This window comes from Phalacrocorax carbo, chromosome 18 (assembly GCF_963921805.1).
Source record: "Phalacrocorax carbo chromosome 18, bPhaCar2.1, whole genome shotgun sequence".
NCBI classification, from domain to species: domain Eukaryota; kingdom Metazoa; phylum Chordata; class Aves; order Suliformes; family Phalacrocoracidae; genus Phalacrocorax; species Phalacrocorax carbo.
In genome coordinates, this window is record NC_087530.1 from 11,357,697 (window position 1) to 11,379,337 (window position 21,641).

The following is a 21,641-nucleotide window of genomic DNA, read 5'->3' on the forward strand; positions in this document are numbered from 1 at the left end:
TGGCTCCCTTCCCATGGCAGGAGCCGAGGGTGCCATTCACCTTACCCCATTTCGTCAAGTGACTCACACCCTACGGAGGCTCACCTCCCTCTGGTGACAAATGGGGGTCTGGGGCAACTACCTCCGATGTGGGCGCCATCCACCCCTCGTTGCTGGGCTAACACCCATCCCTGCAAGCGCTGCCCTTCCTCTCCCCTTGCTCATGCCGTCTCCCTCCTAGCAAAAGTGCTCTACCACTGATCTCTGGAAGGGCTGCAAATCCTCAATGTCATTTTTCACTTCTATTGACTTTCCTTAGTGAGGCTCGCTACAGTTATAATACATTTTGGCAATCACTTAAAATATTACTGCTCATTTCCCTATCTCTAAAAGACAATAAAGATGAATTACTGGATAACACATGAAGCCTTTTGTTGCACTTAGGTTTTAAATCAGAGGAATTTGAAGGAGGGTAAGGATAGTAAGTCAATATATTATAATATTGTACCCAAGTCCTCATAAAGGTGATAACTATTTCTCAAAAACAACCGCATCTTCTCCGCCAAGAAATTCAGTCAGCCCACTGAGTTATGAACCAACTCTAGAAGCTGACCTCAATCCTTAAACTGTAAAACCAAGAGAATTTTATCCTGCTTTTAAGTAGGAATCTTAACTGGACTCAAACCGCACAGCAACGCTATGTAGCCTGTAGATTTACCATAATCAGGCATTTACCAAACCATACAGCGAGTGCTCGGATGCGCTGCAGCAGGCAGAACAAGGTGCATGAAACCCAGCACCTCGACGGCGCTGCAAGCTTCTGCAGAGCCTTAGCGACGGCTCTGCAAAATGCTTTTTCTAATAGAGGAGTGAGGAAGAAAAGCAACAAAGGAAGAAATCTATGGCTTTGCAGGGATTTTAACTCTTGGCTAAAAATACATCTCCAGCAAGGGTTTTGAATTAAAACCTGAACTGGTTTTCTGGAGGCATCTGAGAACTATTTAGTCACACCCTGAAAGCCAGCAATGGCAGAGGTCAATGCCAGCGACCCCGAGCCACGTCCCCTGTGACAAGCATCGGGCAGCCGGTGGCAGAGAGCCGCTGCCCTGGCAGACCAGTTTCTAGCAGCAAGAACAATATCCAGGTACAACCTGAAGTTTGTGGCACGAGAATAAATGAAAAATAATTCTTAAAAGGTTACTTGTGCCCGCCCAGCATTACCCAAGGAGGCAGTCCACGTGCGCATTCAAGCGATGGGTACAAGTGTGGCCCATCACCTGAAACCACAGACCATCCTCCCTCGCAGGACCTGTGGCGGCACAGACAAACCCCCGCCCCGGCGCTCGGCGCGGCAGCATTCAGTGCCCTCGAGACTGCCGATGCGCAGAGGGAAGCAGAAGAAAAAGGTGGGTGTATAAACACGTACAGATGGGATGCATGTCTCAGAAAACGCTGGTTTGGTGAGTGTCCTGCCTTCCTTCAAGGATGCTGGTGTTGTGAAGGATTCCAGGTTACAAACATGGTGTCAATAACCTGTCAGAATGAAACAGCAACAGGAGAGCTGTGCTGCCGAGTGCTACATCGGCTCCTGGGGTTTCAGAGACCGCATCGTACTCGCTGAGGACACGGCTGGATCTCTGCATGGGCGTGCATCAGGTGTCAGGGGTGGGCAGGCAGACATCAGAGCTCGGGCTCTCAAAGAGCACACTTTGGCCACACTTGTACCTATGAGAAGTGCCGGACCACATTCATCCAGGCTATGGTTCAAGGGAAGAAGCTTCTGAAAAACTGATCGTACGTTTTCTTGTCTAAAATACAGTTCTAACGAATACATGCATGCTCGCAATAAGGATTTGAAGCAATTGGTCATTCTCCTTCATACCCCTGCCCCAGTTTCTGGGCACGCACCAAGCAGCTCTTGCAGAATAGTGCATTTAAATCGAACACTTACCTCAGTTTTGGATTTGCAGGTTTCTTGCCTGTCTCTCAGCATTTTGTCAAGGACTCCACTCCTGCACCAGACATTAAATACTGTTTTGCCATGCTGATATCCCACTTCCTGGAAAAAAGAGAATCAGGGGGAAAAAAGTAATTAATACCTACAAAACTATTATGTTACATCATCTGCAAATTCGTAAGGAATCCAGAGTTCTACCCCAAAGCCAGGATGTACTTTTTCTGCCTTCCAGCCTCAGCTACATAAGCTGTTCAGCCTAAGAATTAGCGGAACCATTAAGCAAACAAGGTGCTATTTTAAGTCCAAATGCTAACGTGACCTTTGACCCACAGTACGCCATGAAAAGTGCCACCTGACACAACTATTTTTACAGCAGTGGCTTCAAACAGGCGGTTCACAGAATAATGCCATATAAAGGAGAAGCTTAGGAGGCACACGTATGCACCCTTGCAGTACAAACTCTTTCGCTGGAAGAAGGTATTAATGAATTAGTGTCTCTTGCCCCCGTGGCTCAAGGCTAGCAAAGAATGGTACCGTAGGGCTCAAAAATCTCTTGCAACGAGTTAAGCCACACAGCGCTGAACATGCAAGTGTTAGTTTGCTGAAGCAGAAATGATGGCCCACGGACAACACCAGACCCACAAACTCCATGTTCCTTTAATTTAAAAGCATAAAGTAATTTGTGCTTGGAAGAGTAACATGGCACTGCGTCTCGAGCACGGAAACAACTGGGAAAAATAAACCAATTGCTCCAAGTTTTACTTTGTCTTAACAAGATGGTAGAAACAGCGTTGAAAAATCAAATTGAAAGGACAGGTGTCAGGAACCCTGCGTCCTATTTCCAGCTCTTGCACTGGCAGCACGCACTGAACCTCAGGCTTGTGTGGCGACTCCGAGTGCTGGAAGCAGCCTTGGCTGAGCTGGTATCATCTCTGGTTTTCGGACCAGGGTTCAAAGCACGGGAGGCACTCAGGCTGGAATTCACCTCTCATAATCTATCGTAGCTTCTCAGCGCAGGGCGGATGTGATTATTCAGGAAGAAAAGGGACTTGACAGATCTACAGCTGGCTGGGTCAGGTTGATCCAAAACATCCTGAGCTTCGGGAAATGACATGCAGCTGACTTATTGCTGCAGGGTGATACAGAGGGGGGATTGTGACAAGAATAGGGGATATTTCTTCTTCTGAGCGTGCCGAATGGTTATATGGTGCCCATTTCTATTTTCTGTAAAATCCAGGTACGTAGCTGAAATAAAACCCCCCACTACTTCATAGCCTATAAAGGAATGGCTAGGATGCCCTTTCCTTTAAGGTCAGCACAGTTTAAAGCTTCCCTGCGGACAGAAGTTGTTTAGCTACCCTGCAGGGAACAAAAACCCAAGCGGGCACTGCCCCTCCATACCTGCAGTGTCTTGCGCCAAGAACTTGCTCACGGAAAGTGACGCCTGTGAGAAACCGCACTTTTCTCAAGTTTTATTCCACTAAGAAAAATTTGCCTGGCATCTTTAAATGTCTTTAATGACACCAAAATAGAAAAGCCAGAACAATGGTTTGACAGCTTACTCTCTGTTACTGTGATGAACTACCAGACCCGTTCATCAAGGTTTTCAAAACAGCCAGGGCACTCGATCTAGCGAAGAATATTATTTATCAGCAGTCTTAGATCCAACCTTGGCAGACAGCACTGTATGCCCAGGAGCTACGAGACAGCAAATATCCTTGAGAAAATATTTATATTGGGGAAATCAGCTGGTGGATTGGAATAGCTGCTGTCCTAAGGACTCTCTCAAATGCGAATCTGCAGGGCTTAACTGTATTACTGGTTTTGTTTAGTATTTATAAGACAGGATTAGAGAAATCAACCTAATGAACGTTGTAGGTTCTCAGCTTAAAGGAAAATTGGTGGTGGGGTTTTTTTGCCAGCCTAGGAAAAGAGCAAAGCTATGCAGAAACGCCTGAAGATGGAAGATGCTTGCATGGCTGAAACAGGCCAAGAATAGAAAGAGACAGTAAAACAACTTCCTTGAAAAGAGACAATGAGCCAAATTGCTATCATTACCTGGGCAGAGACGTTTTTGTTATGAATGCTGAATTATGTCACTGAGACAATTCAACTGCACATCTGGAGGCAGCTCTTCCCATGCTGGTTTCCGACACACAGACAAACAAAACTAAATCCCTGAGACGTGTAACCTGGTACTACCCTTTTCACAACGCCCTTCCACTGACATTGGTGCCATTTTCCTGATACTCTATCAGGAGCAGCGGAATTGTGGATGATATGTTTTATTAATAGAAGTGCTGAAACATTAACCGAGCCAGATATTTTAGCATGTTGCCCTCCACTTCAGTGATTCATGGCCTCCCCTACAGACTTCTTCAAATCTTTCATGTGACAACAAGCTACATAATGAAGGGAGAGAAATGACACCATCTGACAAACCCCTGCTGCCCAAAGCAGCTCAGACACCCAAGAGCTTTTACCGGGCAGCTGAGCGAGGATTGTCACGAAACAGAGCGAGGCAACTGATCCATTCACAGGTCATTATATAATCAAGATCACTAACTTGATTTCTGCTGTTAATCCAATCTCACAGTCATGATATCATTCCACAGCATTATTTAGTGTCAATTCACTCTGTGCCAACTGACTTCTCTTGCTCTCCAACAGCTGAGGCACTAATTAGCACCGCAAACTAGCAGATTTCTGTAGAACAGTAACACGGGGAGCTGCCTTCCCCAGGATGCACTTACACAGATTTCGTCGAACTTCCCGAAGTCCAGGGTTCCGTATCGGTCAATGGGTGGCCGGATATACTCGCAGTAGTCGCTGTTCTTCACCATCTCCAGCTGCCGCACACAGCACACATACGCAAGCCGCGTCTGGATCTCTGCCATATTCAGCACCTGCCAACCAGGCCAGACACAGCAACCATGATTAATTGAGAAATTTCATTTCAGAATATGTTCTGTATTCACAATGGAGACAAAGCAAGTTATCTATCAATTTTTTTTTCCAAGAGTGCACAAAAGCCTACTGAAGCCTTCACACATCAGCACCTCCGTCTGTTTCCCAGACAGGGTGGACAGCTAGCCGATGAGCCTCCATAATCCACAGCAGAAAGGGAATTGCCTTCAAACATACTTCTGCATTTCAAGGTTGAACTAGAGTCTTTCAATCTGTGCTGAGGCGAGAGGGGCACAGGGATCCTTCAAGGCAGAAATCAGCGATGATCTCTACAGTACCAGGGCAGAGATTTCGCAGAGTGGCTGAGGTTGACAGGGACCCCTCAAGAACATCCAGTCCGACCCTCCCGGCTCAAGCGGGATCAGCTGGGGCAGATTGCCCAAGACCATGTCCAGCTGAGTTTTCAGTATCTCCACAGATGGAGACTCTACAATCCATCTGGTTGGCCAGTGTTTCACCACCCCCAGTAAAAAGCGTGGTTAACTCTGCCAAGGCACAGCAGGGCACTCCACAGCTGCACCAGCTCCTAAAGGCCACTTCTTGGGTGATGATACCTTTTCAGGGGAGGGAGTTATTACAGAGAAAAAACTTTATATTACAGAGCAGTACCCACGGTTTGTAGTATTTTCCCCAACTTTGGGAAAAACAAACACGTATTTTACTTCCAATTCCAATAGGGGAACATGTAAATTGTAGTTGGGAGGGAAGACAAAAAAAAAAGCATTTACTTAGGGGACAGCTGCAGAGCCAGATAATTTTGGAAATGCAGACGAATAAGTAACAGAGTTGGCCTGACTGCATGCAACAAGAAAAAAAAAATCATATTCTGCAGCCCAGTGTTTATCAGTAGTAGTAATGTTAATGACTGCCTAGTACTAAAATCTCCGTAAATCGGCAGTTCATAGACATATAGGACAAAACACTGAATTACTTTTGTTGGTAAAATTCATAAATTCTGACTTTATTAAAACTTACCGTGCCTCTAAGAAAAGGTTTCATTGCTCTAACAATTCTACCATCCCCTTCCCAGACTGGGGCTCTACCCTCTCCCATCACTGCCTTTCCTTTGGTGTCAGGGCACTGCCCAGCTTGTTTTGTCCACACGTAAGAGCTCAAACAAAGAAACAAAGACAGTCTGTCACCAGTCTTGCTCCCTGAATGAACAAGGGGAAGCTTCCAGCTCTGTACATAAAAACAGCTGCCATTTTAATATAGTCTGCAATACCTTGACTTTCTCGGCCAGCGGATTCCACCTCTTCCAGAGCAGCCACCAGCCAGACAAGCAGTCACCGTAGTTGGTGAGGTCCGTCTCATCCCGGCTCCCCACATCGATCGCGATCACCACCTTTGCGCCCATGGACCTTGCAACATCAGCTAGTGGGAAAGTCGTATCAGTACCAGCGCTGCCCACCCGGGCGCTGCTCAGCCAAAGCTCACATCCATACTGCTGACATCGTACCTACCACGAGGGGCTCTGAACAGCCTCAGGTAGAAACATTTGCAGCAACTCTGCCGAGAGACCATTTCCCCAGGGAGGCTCCTACCCCACCTGCTCCATTTTAACGTAGGGATGCCAGTGGCTGCCCGCTCCCCACCGAGCCCAGGCATAACCTCAGGGTGAGTGCCCACTGCTGAACTGCGGGTAAACATCCCTTACAGGGTACATTTTCCCCCGATCAGAACCAACGTGAACACAGCAGCAAAACTCCAGGGCAGGGAGTGGGGGAGAGGAGGTGGGACACGTGCAGCTCGGGTCCACAGTTACACCAGAGCAGGTATAACATGAACAAGCACATTAAACCCACATTAATTAACCTCATGCAGCATTTCTCATGAGAACAAAAGATCCGGGGAGGCTGTAGAAAGAACAAGTGGCCGCAGCCTTGAAGAGGAGAGTCAGCAGCGCAGGGGTCAACCCTGCAGACAGAAGGTAACCAGCCCAGGAACCAGACAGCAAGGAGAGGCTGGGAGGATTTCCGTGTAAGAAAAGCTTTGGGATCCAAGAGAAAGATTCATATTTGGAAGTGGGAGAGAAATGAGGCAACACTTTCTACTTCAAGGTCAGTAAAAGGACTACCTGCAGCCTTTCAATACAAGTGAGGATTTAGGGAAGTACCAAGGGAGGGAAGAGAAGGACATGTACCTCACGGAATGCATTTATATTTCTTCCACACCCCCAGAGTCCAAGATAGTTGCAGTTTCCAGAATAGTTATGCGTAGGAAAACCACAGCTCTGAACAGCCAATTTAGATGCTTAATTTAGACACTTATTTAAGTCAGATCTGTTCTGTAACTTGGGTTTATATTCCTGGGCTCGTTCAGTCTATTGTGTCTTTTCCACCCAGTGTCACCTGCACGTCTGCTCTTTGCCCCCTCCAGTATATGCAGAGGGAAAAGATGCCTTGGTTTGCAATTCATACTTCTGCTTACAGACACAGACAGTGATGGCAGATGCAGATTTTGGGCGTCTATTTTGTGTTATTTCCATTTCTGGTTTTTAGGCAAATACAGCTCTCTTGGAAAAATATAGCTGGAAAGCAGCTCTGCTGAGAGGCCCTGGGGGTGCTGGGGGGCAGCGAGGTGACCCTGAGACAGCACCGGGCCCTTGGGGCCAAGGGGGCCAGCGGTGTCCTGGGGGGCATGGAAAGGAGTGTGGCCAGCAGGGCGAGGGAGGTTCTCCTCCCCCTCTGCTCTGCCCCAGTGAGGCCACATCTGGGGTGCTGCGGCCAGTTCTGGGCCCCCCAGTTTAAGAAGGATGCAGAACTGCTGGAGCAAGGCCAGCGCAGAGCTGCCAAGGGGATCAGGGGCTGGAGCATCTCCCTTGGGAGGAAAGGCTGAGAGACCTGGGCTTGTTCAGCCTGGAGGAGAGAAGGCTGAGGGGGGATCTCATCGGTGCCTATAAATATCTGAAGGGTGGGTGTCAGGACGATGGGGCCGGGCTCTTTTCAGTGGTGCCCAACGCCAGGCCAAGGGGCCACGGGCACAAGCTGGAACATGGGAAGCTCCCCCTGAACATGAGGAGAAACCCCTTCCCTGTGCGGGTGCCAGAGCAGGGGCACAGGCTGCCCAGAGAGGCTGTGGGGTCCCTTCCCTGGGGACATTCACCCCCCGCCTGGACGCGGCCCTGTGCCCCTGCTCTGGGGGTGCCTGCTCGAGCAGGGGTGGGACGGGGTGAGCTCCAGGGGGCCCTGCCAGCCCCTGCCGGTCTGGGATTGTGTAATTCTGTTTGTCTTGAACATGTAAATGATTTAGGTTGCTCAGATGCGGATTCTCTAGCTTAGATTCCTTCCACTTTATCTGTACACAATTATAGTCACAAACTGCAATGACACTACATGTGTCTCTTCTATCGCGGCCGCCCTCCTGAGCTGCCCACCTTCCAATGCTTTCTGACTATGACGATGACACTGACATAAACCACATCGCAAACACACACAAGTGAATTCACATGCCTTGGACCCTTTGGGCTCACGCTCAGAACACCCCAAACTCCACATCTCTTTTTTGAAGTCTTTTGAATTCCACCTCTGCCACGTGCTAACCAAGACACCGATGCCTGTCTGCTGAGCCCTTCAGGCTCTGGGTGACACCAGTCTGAGCAATCAAGAGTTAATGCTGTTCCTTTCTCATAATTATTTCTTATTCAACTGATACTTTTTGAAAAGAAACTCAAAGATAGACTATATGTTCACAGTTTAATTTCTGCTCTCTCCTTTCAGTGAGCACTAGAATAAATTCAAAATTAGCTTAGAATTATATGTTCAGAATATGTCTATTAGGAATCTCTTCATAACAAAAAACAGTCTTAATAAAGCCATGATAAAGCAAATACCTAGGAAACTGAGAACAATGACTCCTGGTAACCATCACGAGATTAAAGGTGTCAGCAATATTTCTCCTTGCTTCCCCTTTTTTGAAATTAAAAAAAAAAAAAAAAAAAAAAAAAAAAAGACAAAGTCCTCGGTAACTTCTTCCCGACTGATCTGTGCACCTACCAGGAAGATTGTTGATATAACCTCCATCCATCAAGAGATGCCCATCCTTTGGGTCACAGAGAGGAGGCATGTACCCAGAGAGGGACATGCTGGCACGGACATACCTCCACAGAGAACCTGCAGGAATGAGAGGGAGGGAACGGGGAATGGCAACAGCATTAATTACTGCCACAGAGGTGGGGTAGGCTTTTGCACTCATTAAAATAATCGGGAGATAGAGGCGCTCCTGAGAATACTGTTAGAAAGTTATTAAAGCAGTTTATTATTTTCTATACCATAATCCTGGCTAGGGGGAAAAAAAAGAGGCTATTCAGACGCACTATCAGGCGAAGGCCTTAGAAACAACAGTTTTAAGCCCATGCCTCATATTTATTGCCTTCAAGGAGATTTCAGCATATGCCTAACTGCAGGGGTCGTCTTTAGTGCTTTGTTGAGCTTACACTGACAAGGGAAGGAAAAGGCTTCTCCTGGGGACAAAGGGATAGAAAGAATAAGCAGATTGAAGTGCAGCTGAGGCCGTTATGTTCTACAGAGATCCACAAAAGCCAGGCTTTTAGCAGGAGCTGAACATGAAAAAAATAGATGCTGTAGAAGCCCCAAAATTCTCTGTTCTGCTGTTTTCCCTGCTCTGCCATAAGCAAACACTTTCACTTGTAAAACCAGCGTGAGTACATAGTGGTGATCTTCACAGAATCTTATCTCTTCTTAGGGCATTTCTGTTAATAGTGCTGTAAGGAAGAAAGTTATAATATTTTAAGCTGTTACAAAACAGAAAGTTTAATCAAGTAGAAATTGTTTGCATCTGTTTCCTGTAAAAAGTTCTGCTTTAAGGCACTTTTTTACTCATTTCTTGCTAACATATGCATCAGCTGAATTGAGAAGACACTGCATTTCCAAGGAGGCCAAGAATCTCACCTGAGAAGTGAATCTTCAAAATACCAAAAATAAATAAGATTTGCAGTGTTAGCTCACTTCTCAATAATTAACTACTTGGTGCTTCAAACAGCAACTCTTTCCAGAAAACTGGAATTATTTTCTTTTTAAAATAGACAACAGTTCTGTTTCTAATTATAACCTAAGCTCTCCCACTGTTTAGCACAGGTCAATACTGGCAGATTGGGGTTTTATTATTAATACTTTTAGTTGAGTTAGAACTTTCACCCAGGAAAAATGCTGACTTCTTATGTTACACCCCACAGATGAAACCAAGGTGGGCAGCTACAGCATCTGGGAACTTACTTCCTTTCCTTTCAGTGAATTCTACAGACAACTATAACCACCCTCCAGCTGATTTCTATCCTTATATTAAACTTCTGCAGGGACAAGCAGCTGGATGGCTGGATGACAAGCTGAGTTTCATGACCTAGGTTGGCTTAACCTGCTGCAGAACAGGGATACAAAACCTCTAAGAAAGGTTAATCCTTCATCTGCTAGTTTTAGCTCCCTTGGTTGTCCTTGGTCGAAGACCCAGTATCAGTATAATTTAGCGGTTCTGTAACCCACACCCTAACGGCAGGAATGGAGAGTCTCACCTGCGCCAGATCAAAAGACGAAACATCAGAGACGTGGCAGCGAAGGCTTCAGCTACCCAAGGGGTGGCTGGTAGGCTTCAACTCTCCTCACTGAAGCCTGACTCACTGCACCGTTACCCCAAATAGAAAAAAGCTAAAGCAAGCTTCCCACAGGGCTACCACCACGTCCTGACAGCAGAGCAGACAGCTCAGATCTTTCTCCTCTGTTCAGTCAGTAAAGCACATTACAGTTTTCCACCAGAGAAAGAAAGAGGACTGGACACAAATGAGAACCTAACCCAGCCTCTACCTCAGGTGCAGGAGTCTCCTTACTGGGAAAACGGCTTCACTTATGGGGAATTTGAATCTTAAAGTGTTTTGGTTGCATTAGTTCTGATTTATGGCTGAAACACCTTCACTTCATGAGATATTTTAAGGAAACAGAATGGTGTCAATGGACCCATTTTCTCTCTACACAGTGAATACGGCACCTCATTTAATTTCTTCCCAACCGCTCTGTTCCTTGTTATCTGTGTACCACCACAGCTTGGTACTCAGCAAGGAACAGAGAAGGGAGAAACAAAAGGAAAGACAAATTTAAAGGTGAGGAAAATTCCAGGAACGGGGTCAACACGAAGTCTCACATCATTATTTACGACCTGCCACTGGAAAGGCTGCCTACACACTCACCGTCCGTGTGGACCCTCATTGCTGAGGCAGTGATGTCGGTTGTGATCGTGAAGTAAGGAATCCACAGATCCTGCAACAGAGGAGGTCCCAATTTTACTAAGTCTGTAACCTTGCACTTAACAAACCCATGCCTAACACAAACCAAAGCAACAGCCTCTGTAGACAGAGCTGTAGACACAAATGCTTCCATTGATGGAGAAAAACCCGTCAGCCCTGTGTTTGAGTTCACAAATTTGTTTCTTACGCAAACATTTCATGCAGAACCAAGGCAGACAAAAATCCTTCTTTCCTTGTTTTTAATAGCCAGAAATACTTGCTCCCGAGGACTGTCCAGCATACAGAGCAGCACAGAAACCTCATCACTCAAAGCAGGAGTTCCCCTTCTTTCTGGTGTCTGTTCTTCATTCAGATTAAGTGTGGGGGTCTGATGATAACTCTCATTTAAAGAGATCCCTATGCTGTTTATTGCTGGAGGACAATGTGAAGGGAAGGCTCACCTTTCATGTATTTCGCTTTTATCTAGTTCACTAAATACCTGCTGCTTTCGGCCTCCCCTGGATACATGGCACCTAGCTAGAAAGACCTTTGATCTCACCCAGTAAGGTCATTCTTGCATTTCACCCAACTGTTTCCACTCAAGGTGGAGTTCATCATAATCGTATTCACCACGGATAAGCATGCAACTACTTGCTTCCCTGTAAACCCAAACTAAGACTGTAGCAGGCAGCATCTTCCTTGCCTCAGTTCCTGAGACACCAGAGCCCAAGATAAAGTGAGGGAAGAACATAAGTCATGGCTTCTTGACCGACTTTCAATCAGCACCTTGTGGTTAGGAAGCTAGTCATTTCAGCAGAAGGTGGAGTGCAAGGCAGCTGAAACCCCAAGCTGCCTGCAATCAAAGAGACCACCACAAAACTTGGCAGCATTACCTACAGGAACAAAGGATCCTGCAAGGTAGATCTTCAAGAAGACCCCAGAGGTTGCTTGAGATACTACAGAGCAGAATAGCGGTGAGTAGTGTGTTACACAACATACCCAAGAAGGAGGATGATACACAAAAAGAATGGCCTTAATAAGTCCTTTACAAGTTTATTCAACGGGGCCAAACCAAACCAACAAGTCCTGCTCCTGGCACGGGAAGTCCTCGATTTTGTTTCAGCCATGGCTGTACTCACAACCCACCAGCTGGAAAAAATGAATGGGAGGGTGGCGTTCCAAATGCATTGGAGTTTGTTGGAGAGAGGATAGTTCTGGAAAGTCTCTGTGGTTCTAATTAAAGGGTTGCCTGCAGATGGGAAGGGGGAGGACTTGTTTGAATTGGACTTATGCCCAGAGAACAACAGCTGATAGTTCTCTGTCAATCACATGAAGCTGAACCAAGACTGAAGAGGTAAACCTCCTTTCCTATCCAGCCAGCCTCTGTTCATGGGACAAGGCGTCTGGGCCTTCTCTAGCACAGCACCGATGTGCCTTAAACTCAAGCCAAACAAGGGTTTGGACTCCAGCTATCAGTATGAGCTAAGAAGCACTCCCTCTCTGGTCAGTCCGTATTTCTGGTATAGGCTTCTGCGCTGTTCAATACGAGACTCTGAACTGCCAAGGAGGTTTTTTCCTAGCGAGTTCAATCCCTTAAGCAGCTCTGCAAAGATGGTGGAATAGGGGAGGACTAACAGATGCTGCACAAGTATTACAACCCATCTGGTATAAATGCCATAGGAGGGCGGATGAATAAAGTGTGACTACAAGAGTATTAGGGGTGCCTCTCCACGCTAAAGATATTCTGATGATTGCAGATCTCCGTGCATCAACCACATTTTAAGCAAAAATAGGGGAACAGGAAAAGAAGTCTATCTGACGCTTCCTTTCATATTCATGCAAACACATGCACGAAGGAATCTAAACCAAGACCTATCACGTGGTAATAAAGACTGCATTTCTCAGATATAATTTCATTTATTTTGGAGACAGAGCATTATTCAAGTCTGAAACAGGACTTGATAAGACTCTTTTCTGACTCCTCACATCTGAACCTCCAGCTGAGATGACTTGCAAGAGCATTTTGTGCTTCTGGCATGGGAGATGATAATTCCAGAGCCTGGCACTCTCCCACAAGGACGGGCATTGCTAAGAGGAGCAATAACTGTGTTTCTTGGGAAACATCTTTTAAGCGCCCTACCCTGGATTTCTGTGTGCCTTCCTGGGAGAACTTGCACAGGCTGATTTCTTCTCATGGACTGCCTTTGGCTGACATCTGTAGCAGCAATCACGGGGGTTGCTGGTAACCAGGGCTACCCCACAAACAGCACTGCTGGGAATCAGGAGACTCCTACATTACAAGGGTTGTTGAGAGCAAATTTAAGAGAAAATGGAAGCCTCCCTTTCAGCGTCAGAAATGACAGTTCAACGTAAGTGTTTCTGCTCCCTGGTTTTGACGCAGAGGAGGGTTCAGGGCATGTGTGAGAAGAGCAGGAGAGCCACCTCACACCCATCGGGGGTAAGAAGCAGGATCTGGCCCAGCGCTTCCTGATTTTAAGCTTTTATAGAGACACAAGGGCCAGTCCCCACCCCAGCCCCTTGAGTAGGAAGTTCTCAGGTGCCAACACTGTGGATCCGCCCAGGAAGGAGCAGTTGTGGCCAAGCATCCAAACACAGCCTATGTTTGTAAGGCTGTAATTAACTCTTGTCAATATGTATTTCCAGTTGGAAATCATTGCTCCCCACCCCCCTCCAAAACCACCCCAGCTACTGGGAAAAGATGGGTGTTTGCAGTTTGGATGCTTTGAAATAATGCTTTAAGAAAACACTTGTTCAAGGCTGAATGCATCTTACTTCAGCTTCTGTTACTTTGTAAGTTACCCTTTACACTTTGGCAGCTTTCAATTTCCATCTGTCTAGTGACATGACTGGTTAACCTACGCTGGTAACAGGAATTGCAACGAAGCAGTAATTGCCTCTCTCCTAGCAGAGCTACAAAACATTTCTCCGTATTTATCTGACAGAAGCCTTCCAAGGTGAGGAAATCCTCAGGCACAGACTGAAGGGTTTAGCCTATGACACTCAGCACGCGTGCACAAAGATTACGCTGTTGCGTGTCTCAGAACTGGATTTCTCTTGGACAAAACCTTCCTCTGACTGCAAGGTAGAACAGATCATACAATTACAGCTGTTAAAAATTGTAAGGAAGGAATCTGCTGCAGCTTCAAGGGAAGCACAATAAATTCACTGGCGAAATCAAAAGCAGTGACCAGGGGAAGCTGGGGCCACCTAAGCTCAGAGGAGATTTTCTTCCATTTTGTCACTCACTCCTCCTCAAAGCTCTGCTCAGCATTATGCTACAGCCTCCCACAGCAATGTACCATCCACAGCTCACAGCGAGTGAACCGAGAGGAGGCTGTGCTTTGCACCACCAGGAAGTCTCAGTGCTTTGCACGCGGCAGCTCCCCAGCTACGTCAAGGCAAGTGGAGAGGAACTGGTTTAGTCATTGGACGATCCCGTATTTTCATATCAGGCACTGCTGGGACCAAGATAGGAGCTGGGGTGCTTCAGGAAGGGATACGCATCATTAAAGAACTGAGGGTATGGCTGATGTTGCCCAAATAACGAACAAAAATAACTCCAGGAAGGAGGACTTATCGCTCTAAAACCTGTTTGTTCCCAGCACCATCCACCCTGCACAGCAAAATGCTATTTTAAGCCATGTGATGATTAATCACTTACTTTCAAACTTGCACTGAAATAGGGAATGTTTTAGATTATTTTTAATAAATATATTTAAGGTATATACAGTGTTAGTTTACTACATAATCTTTCATCACAAGGATTCTAAGCACAGGCATAATTTGGTTAAAACTGCAAATGAGGGAAGACTGCAAGGGTACCCAAACACACTCTAAGCTTGGTGATCTAGTAAGACAACCATTGACAACATGCTTTATAAATTGCTGCTGCTGAGGGATGGATGATAGGTGGGATTCTGAATGCAGTATCAGCCCAGGTAGACCATACAGCATCTAGCAATTACAGGAGGTCACCATATGCAAACCAGGAAACCATACACTTTGGCATTGTTACCGTTTTCAGTAGGCTGTTCATAAAAACTCACTCTAGCTTAAAAAAAAAAACCACAACAAAAAAGCCTATTGCTACCCTATTTAAGACCTTCTTCTGGTGTGCCCTAAGGGTCTCTTAGACCTGATTTGCAGAAAAATAATGATAAAACAGTCTCAGCAATTCTACTTCAGTGACGCAATTTTACCTTCTCTCAGACAACGGGATCCCTTTGCCAAACACCACTACAGCAGCTACAAATAATCTACTCCTTGTGTTTTATAAACCCACCAAAATGAAAGAATAGGCCCCTTCCTATACTCACGTAACATCACATTCACAGTTTCAACATGTTTTCAGTCACCCCACAGCCCCATATCTCACATTAGCATGGAAGAAAGCTATTTCTGCTACAACAGAATACAATGACATCATTTACTATACAGAAAGTGAATAAGCGACCTACCTCTATCTGCTTATCCTTGAAGATGCTGTTGATGCTGTTGTTAAAAGCTGCTCCAGAAAACATAGATGTTATTGGATATGTCAAGTCTAGAATAGTCTTAAACACTGAGTTCATAACCTGAAAAGAAATGGAAAAAAAAAGGCATTTCAAAAGTAAATCTATGCAAGAATCCATATTAATGTATGTATTTATGTATGCAATGTGAGAGACATCATGTTTCAGACTCTACAGCCAACACGTTGGAAGCATTGCTATCGTAAGTACAAAAGTTGTCAAGGGGACAGAAACACAACTACAAAAACCACAACCAGTGACTCCTTGTATGGTGCCATACATTTAAAACAAAAAGCAGCAAACTCTGTAGCCAGTTTGCAATAAGGCTAGGGAGGAACGTACATTTGCACTGCTTCCCTTCTACCCATAAATCAAAACGTCCCTCTGAGGCGCCGTGCAGGGGCACAGGTTTCTGCCTTAACAAATGCATGTGAATGGGACAGTTTAATTCTTGATTATTTTTTTTTTAATAACAGAAAGATATTATTAGTTATCTCCCTCTTCATTATCCTTTTGAGCTGAGACGGACTGCAGCTTGTTTAAAGTTCTCCATGGTGTACGTGCAGTTCACCTGCATAGAAAGGAAATCACAAATCTGCAGTACAGGAACTGATGCAAACATTTGTACATCTTGTCTCATTTCTGGATCACACCTAATTTTTCTTCCAGTCTGAAGCCTTTTTTTATTGTAAGGGTAAGCCCTTACAAAACCATAGTTGTGATTCTCTGGCACTGCGACAGGGTCAAGTCAGTCACACTTTCAACACGCTTTCTATGTATTAGTGTCAATTATTTTTCATTCCCAAAGTGAGTTACTGTGCTCTTCACCTCCTGCCTGGGAGCCAGCACTTTGATACTACAAAGGGCACTCTACATAAGCTCGATAAACCAAATGACATTAGGTTTCCTAAAGCACTAGATACCTATTATATTACATAACTGCAGCAGGTACTGTCAAATGTGTCTCTCAAACACACGTATACTGTAATTAAGCTTTCATGGATTCTTTTTTTTTCTTCATTTCAAGTGCATTACGTCTGTGCACTAACCTACAAGATAAAATGATGAAAATACCTAAACTATATGGCATTATGGCCACTGTATTTGTCCTATAACCATGCTATCGGCCTCAAATCCTAATAAATTCTATCAAAATTCACTGCCTAATATATTACATGATACTCAGTTAAAAAGCAATGGAAGACCAAAAAAACCCAATTAACTCATTCACAATTAAATAGGGTTTCACTGGATGAAATATTTCTCTTAGCTGAAGTATCTTCTCTCTACATGTTCTCTATAATTTAACAGACAACATGACATTGTACCCAGGCAGCGACGTACAGCATGAAGCAGCCTCTAAAATTGCAGTCTGTTAAAGGATCTGTGATCAACATCTGGCCTCTGCTTTACTCTAGCAATGAATTAAAGAAAAGCAGGATTAGCCTACATTGTCCAGCTGCTTTTAAATGTATATTAGTTATCTGCTGAGATAATACAGGTCCAAATACAAAAAACGAGGAAAAAAAAGATCCTTAAAAACGAGTCTATAAACAGGAAATGTGGGAGAACATAAAAGCCTTAGCACAAAACCGATTATGAACCTGTCACCTTCATTCACATCCTCATTTTAGGTTCTGATGGGGAGAGGACAGTACGTCACCCCAACTATAGACATGCTACCCACAGCTTCAGAGTTAAATGGAATTAGTTTTGTACTTAAAATAGGGATTTGGTCTCTGACATTACTTAGAATGATTAAACCAAGGAAAAAGGCATTTACAAAAAGTCCTTATTTAACACTGAAGAAAAATCTCTCCAACTCGGCACCAAACATCGGGCTATCCTTGTTGTGAGTGATCTTGTTAATGCTGAGCCTCTACATTTTCCCTACAATTAATGCTCACAGTAATCTTGTACAGGTACAAAATACTTCTAATTAACCATTATTTCTTAATATTCTCATTTCTCGTAACTGGAAGATGCCCTTTCGGCAGATGCTGATGGCCAACAGCCTCCCCCAGTCTTCCAAGAATAGCTGCTACCACCTGCCATTCTCTAGACAAATTAAGTTAAAGATCACCCTTCGGAGAGGCAGCCAGCGCCTTCCGACTGCTGCTCCGCCTCACGCTTCGCTGCTAACCAAGGGCCAGCACCGGCGTCTCCAAGAGCGACGCGGCTTCGGTTCCCTCCAGCACAGCGACGGCAAGGGCAGCCTTAGGGCATCTCTAGCAACTCTCTTAGGAGAGAGCAGGTATTCTGCAATTCTTCCTGACCCTCTCATGAACTTCCGTTTCGACAGCTCTGCTGCAAGATAAGCTTTCTTATTAAAAACACCTTCAATCCCAAAGTCATTTTTAAAAGCTACCCTGTGCTACAAGGCAACTTCAACACGGAAGGGACAAGGTGGTTCTGCTCATAGAGCAGAAGAATAAGAGCAAATGCACATGATGATGGACAAAAACAAACCTGAATTGTAATCTCTGGTTATTTTATTCTTTGATGCAGAATGGTTCTAAACTTGTGTCAAAACCCAGGATAATCCCAGGATTTGTCAATGTTCCTGAGTATAAAAAAAAAAAACCCCAAGGATATGGGAAAGCTTGTTGCAAGAACAAAAACTTAAAACACCAGAACAGATTAAGTATTTTTTAAACTACTAGAGGTAGCAGCCAGCGTTTCCTTTAGTGCCTTTTCAGTGTCCACGTCTCACTGAAACAAGCCAAGGAATTCACAAAGAAAAAGATGTTAAAGACAAAATAAAAACATAACTCATGCCAACAGTTTCAGATAAACAGCGCTACAGGGACACATTTATCCCAAAGGCAGGAATTACAGATAATGGAAGTTCAGATTTGAAGGTAAACTACTAAGAAATGCAAAAGTTGAATAAAATTAAAATTAATCCATTTAAGAAACTGTAGCCATGTCAGACTCAGGTGAAGGCGAGAGGCAAGGTAAGCAAATGTATGTTTAGAATCAGATTCAGACGTCCTGATCCTTAACATTAACACACCACCTGCACGATCGTTGGCTGACGTGGTTGCTGCAGGGCAGAGGCAGGGCGGTTTGGTGCCTTAAGTGGGCATTTCAAAGCAAGAGGCATGTTCGGATTTTGCGTGCAACCTTTCATCTGACTTTCCCAAATTATAATGCTTGATTTAGGGTTAATTTCAACACCCCAAATAATATGATTGAACTGGTAAATAGGAGCCATCAGGCCTTATCGCTACATGAAAACAGATTTTTCCTCTTAACAAATTTTTCAGATCTAACAAAAACAGAGTATTTTTGTCTTCTGTTGTTAATAATCTCAAATGCAGAATTCCATCTGAAAGGCAACCAGAGGGAACACTTCAGCTGACTTACAAGGGAAAAGCAATCTGTCGTATTCTAATTTTTTGCGAGCAGAGAAACCTAGCGAATAAAACCTTCAAACCCAGTTGATAAAGTTTTAAAGATGCAATTAAAAAGCACCAAACCGCAGCAGAGTGCACCTTGGCAGGCCAGCGCTGTCCTCGAGCACCAGCAGGCTGGAGGACACCCAAAGCAGGCTCTCTGCCGCAGCTCATCAACCCAATTTAAGAGAGAATATGCGCACATTCATTAACGTGCGACCTGTAACGAACCTCTTATTTATTTAGGATTCACTGCGCGCCTTAAAGCTGCTTCAGGTTGTATTACCTTTTGGTGTGCCTGGACCAGTGCTAAGGCACTGTAACCAAGACTCCCTTCACCTCGGGGACTGGGACCAGTTTCTTTTGCTCATCTCCTCTGTTAGGAGGTATCTTTCCCACAATATCCCGCCCGCTCTTCACGCCAACCCAGTTCAGCTCCGGTTTTGTGTTTGTTTGCAGGGATCTGACCTTGTTGTCATACAGGAAGATCTGGCACGCAAACAACAAAACACTGCACCTTCTAACGATGCTCTCCCTGTGACTTCCACAGCTGAGGACTGTGTGTGGTCCCGGTCGCGCGGGCACCTCGCCCTTCCCCGCTAACCCTTCCGCTGAGCCACGCAGTCGGTCGCACGCTGCCACCGCGCTCCCAGGCCGTGCTGACCTGCACCCAGCCCCACAGGGGCTACCGCGTGCAAGCAGCACCCTGCTATGGCAGAGAACAGCCTTTTTCTCCCCAAAACAACAGACGTAACGGATCAAGAAGAGTACTGGGACCCAGTCTGACCTTGATCTGCCCCAAACTGGGGCTGACGGTTCTGCCTCCCTGCTGCCCTGTGCCAGCCCTGTGCCTTTGCAGCAGGCAGCTCAGGGAGCTGAGCTGGCCAGGAACCAGCATGACAGAAAAGAATAAAAAAAACAACCCAAAGTGATGAATTTTTGGCCAGATCAGCTCATTAAACCACAGTACCTCCAAATGCACAAATACTAAAGCAGGGTCATGGAGAGACAGAACCTCGTGACTGCGACCTCAGAAAGCCACACACAGACCTCCCCGCCGTATTTCAGCTGCCATGCAGCCACAGACAGCAAACTGCTCCAGCATCCTACCCAGCAATTCTTAATTCTCATTATGGGAAGCTTTTTAGTTACACGTTCCTTAACCATATTCCCTTCAATAGTAGAATATTCCATTCTTTGGGAAATATTTATACCTTGAAATATTAATTCTCCAATTGAAAAAACCAAGAAAATAAAACAATCTGGAAACATGAAAGCTTTTTTTTGTTTGTGTTGCTGGTTAAACACAGGTACAGAAGACACACAGAAGAAAATATACAGTAACTAATCTGGCTGGTAATTTTCATACCCCTCTGTATTTTGACCAAAAAAAAAAAGTAATTTATTTCTTTGCTGCTTCATTAGGTCCAGAAAACACATCCCATTAAAAATATCCCTTCTCCCAGCCCCAAGTGTAGAACTACAGACATGCCAATTTCTAAAAATACCAAAAGAAGATCTAACTGCAGGACAAAGCCAGCATTTATTCTGATGGATTAAAAAAATATCCGAGTTATCTAATCTATCACAGTGGAGACATTTCAAAAAACCCCCACAGGCTAAAAGAGCCAGGCTGCAAGGTTCTGCACAAAGAGCACTCGGCAATAACCTTCACCAGCAGACGCTCGCGGGCTTTAGCGGAGCAGAAGCAGCAGCTTCTGTAGCAGAGAGCACTCAAGCCATTTTGCATTACGGTGGCTTAACGAAGACACTCCCCAGAGCATCTCCCGCACAGCAGCCACCTCCTGCGGTGGTCCTCGCCGGCTGAGATGCTGCTCTGCAGGGCAGCAGGAAAGCTCCTGCAGCTTTTGGACACTGGGAGTTTGGGGCTTATCTGATGGGTTTGTCGTCTCGCTCACACTCCGTCCCTTCGCCTGGGTCTTCTCTGAATCCCCAACAAACCTCCCTGCCATCACGCAGAGCTGGTGCTCAGGGAAAGGAGCTACTCTCCTTGCTCAGGCTACAGTTGCTGCGACACAATACAAGCAAAAATAACTCAGAATAGCCACTGTTAAGTCTTGTAATCCCTCAAGCTACTTTGTACATTAGCTGTGATCTGAACTCAGAGAGAGGGTTTTCATGGCTTTCTTCAATTTACAATGCAACCGGTTTGCTGGACTGTGCTGTTAACAGTGAAAAGGGCTTCCAACACAGCAGTCGTCTTTTTTCATTCTCAAACCCTTGAACAATTTCTGGTTTGGATTTGGCCTGGCAAGCTTGTCAGAACAATCATGAAAAACCTCAAGTAAACATTTCATCTTATTAACGAAGAATAGATTTGCTCCAACAGAGGTCATTAACCTCTCTTCCAGCTACTTATTTGCAGGTTTCAAGGTACCTATGCCTGAAACAGCCTGAGGTTGGGCCAAAACCTGCCTTTTCCTTTGTGAAACATCCTCCGCGTTCAAAAGTTAATCAATAGATTAAATTTCGTCTTTTCATCTTTAACTATTTCTGGTAAAAGTGTGATTCCAGATTAGGCTGGCAAACTCAAGAGCTGCAACGCTGAAAATGAA

General features: G+C 45.2%; 1 protein-coding gene across 3 annotated transcripts in view; it reads right to left on the bottom strand.

Annotated features, from left to right (window-relative positions):
* PNPLA7 (patatin like phospholipase domain containing 7) overlaps positions 1–21,641 on the bottom strand; it is a 126,677-nt gene that overhangs the window by 10,562 nt on the left and 94,474 nt on the right. For all 3 annotated transcript variants that reach the window (XM_064468892.1, XM_064468889.1, XM_064468891.1), the window contains exons 28-33: positions 15,614–15,730; positions 11,100–11,169; positions 8,899–9,015; positions 6,129–6,277; positions 4,690–4,842; positions 1,931–2,038 (exon numbers count right to left, since the gene is read on the bottom strand). In XM_064468892.1, the coding sequence (XP_064324962.1) occupies positions 1,931–2,038; positions 4,690–4,842; positions 6,129–6,277; positions 8,899–9,015; positions 11,100–11,169; positions 15,614–15,730 (714 nt within the window). The remainder of the gene's footprint in view (positions 1–1,930; positions 2,039–4,689; positions 4,843–6,128; positions 6,278–8,898; positions 9,016–11,099; positions 11,170–15,613; positions 15,731–21,641) is intronic.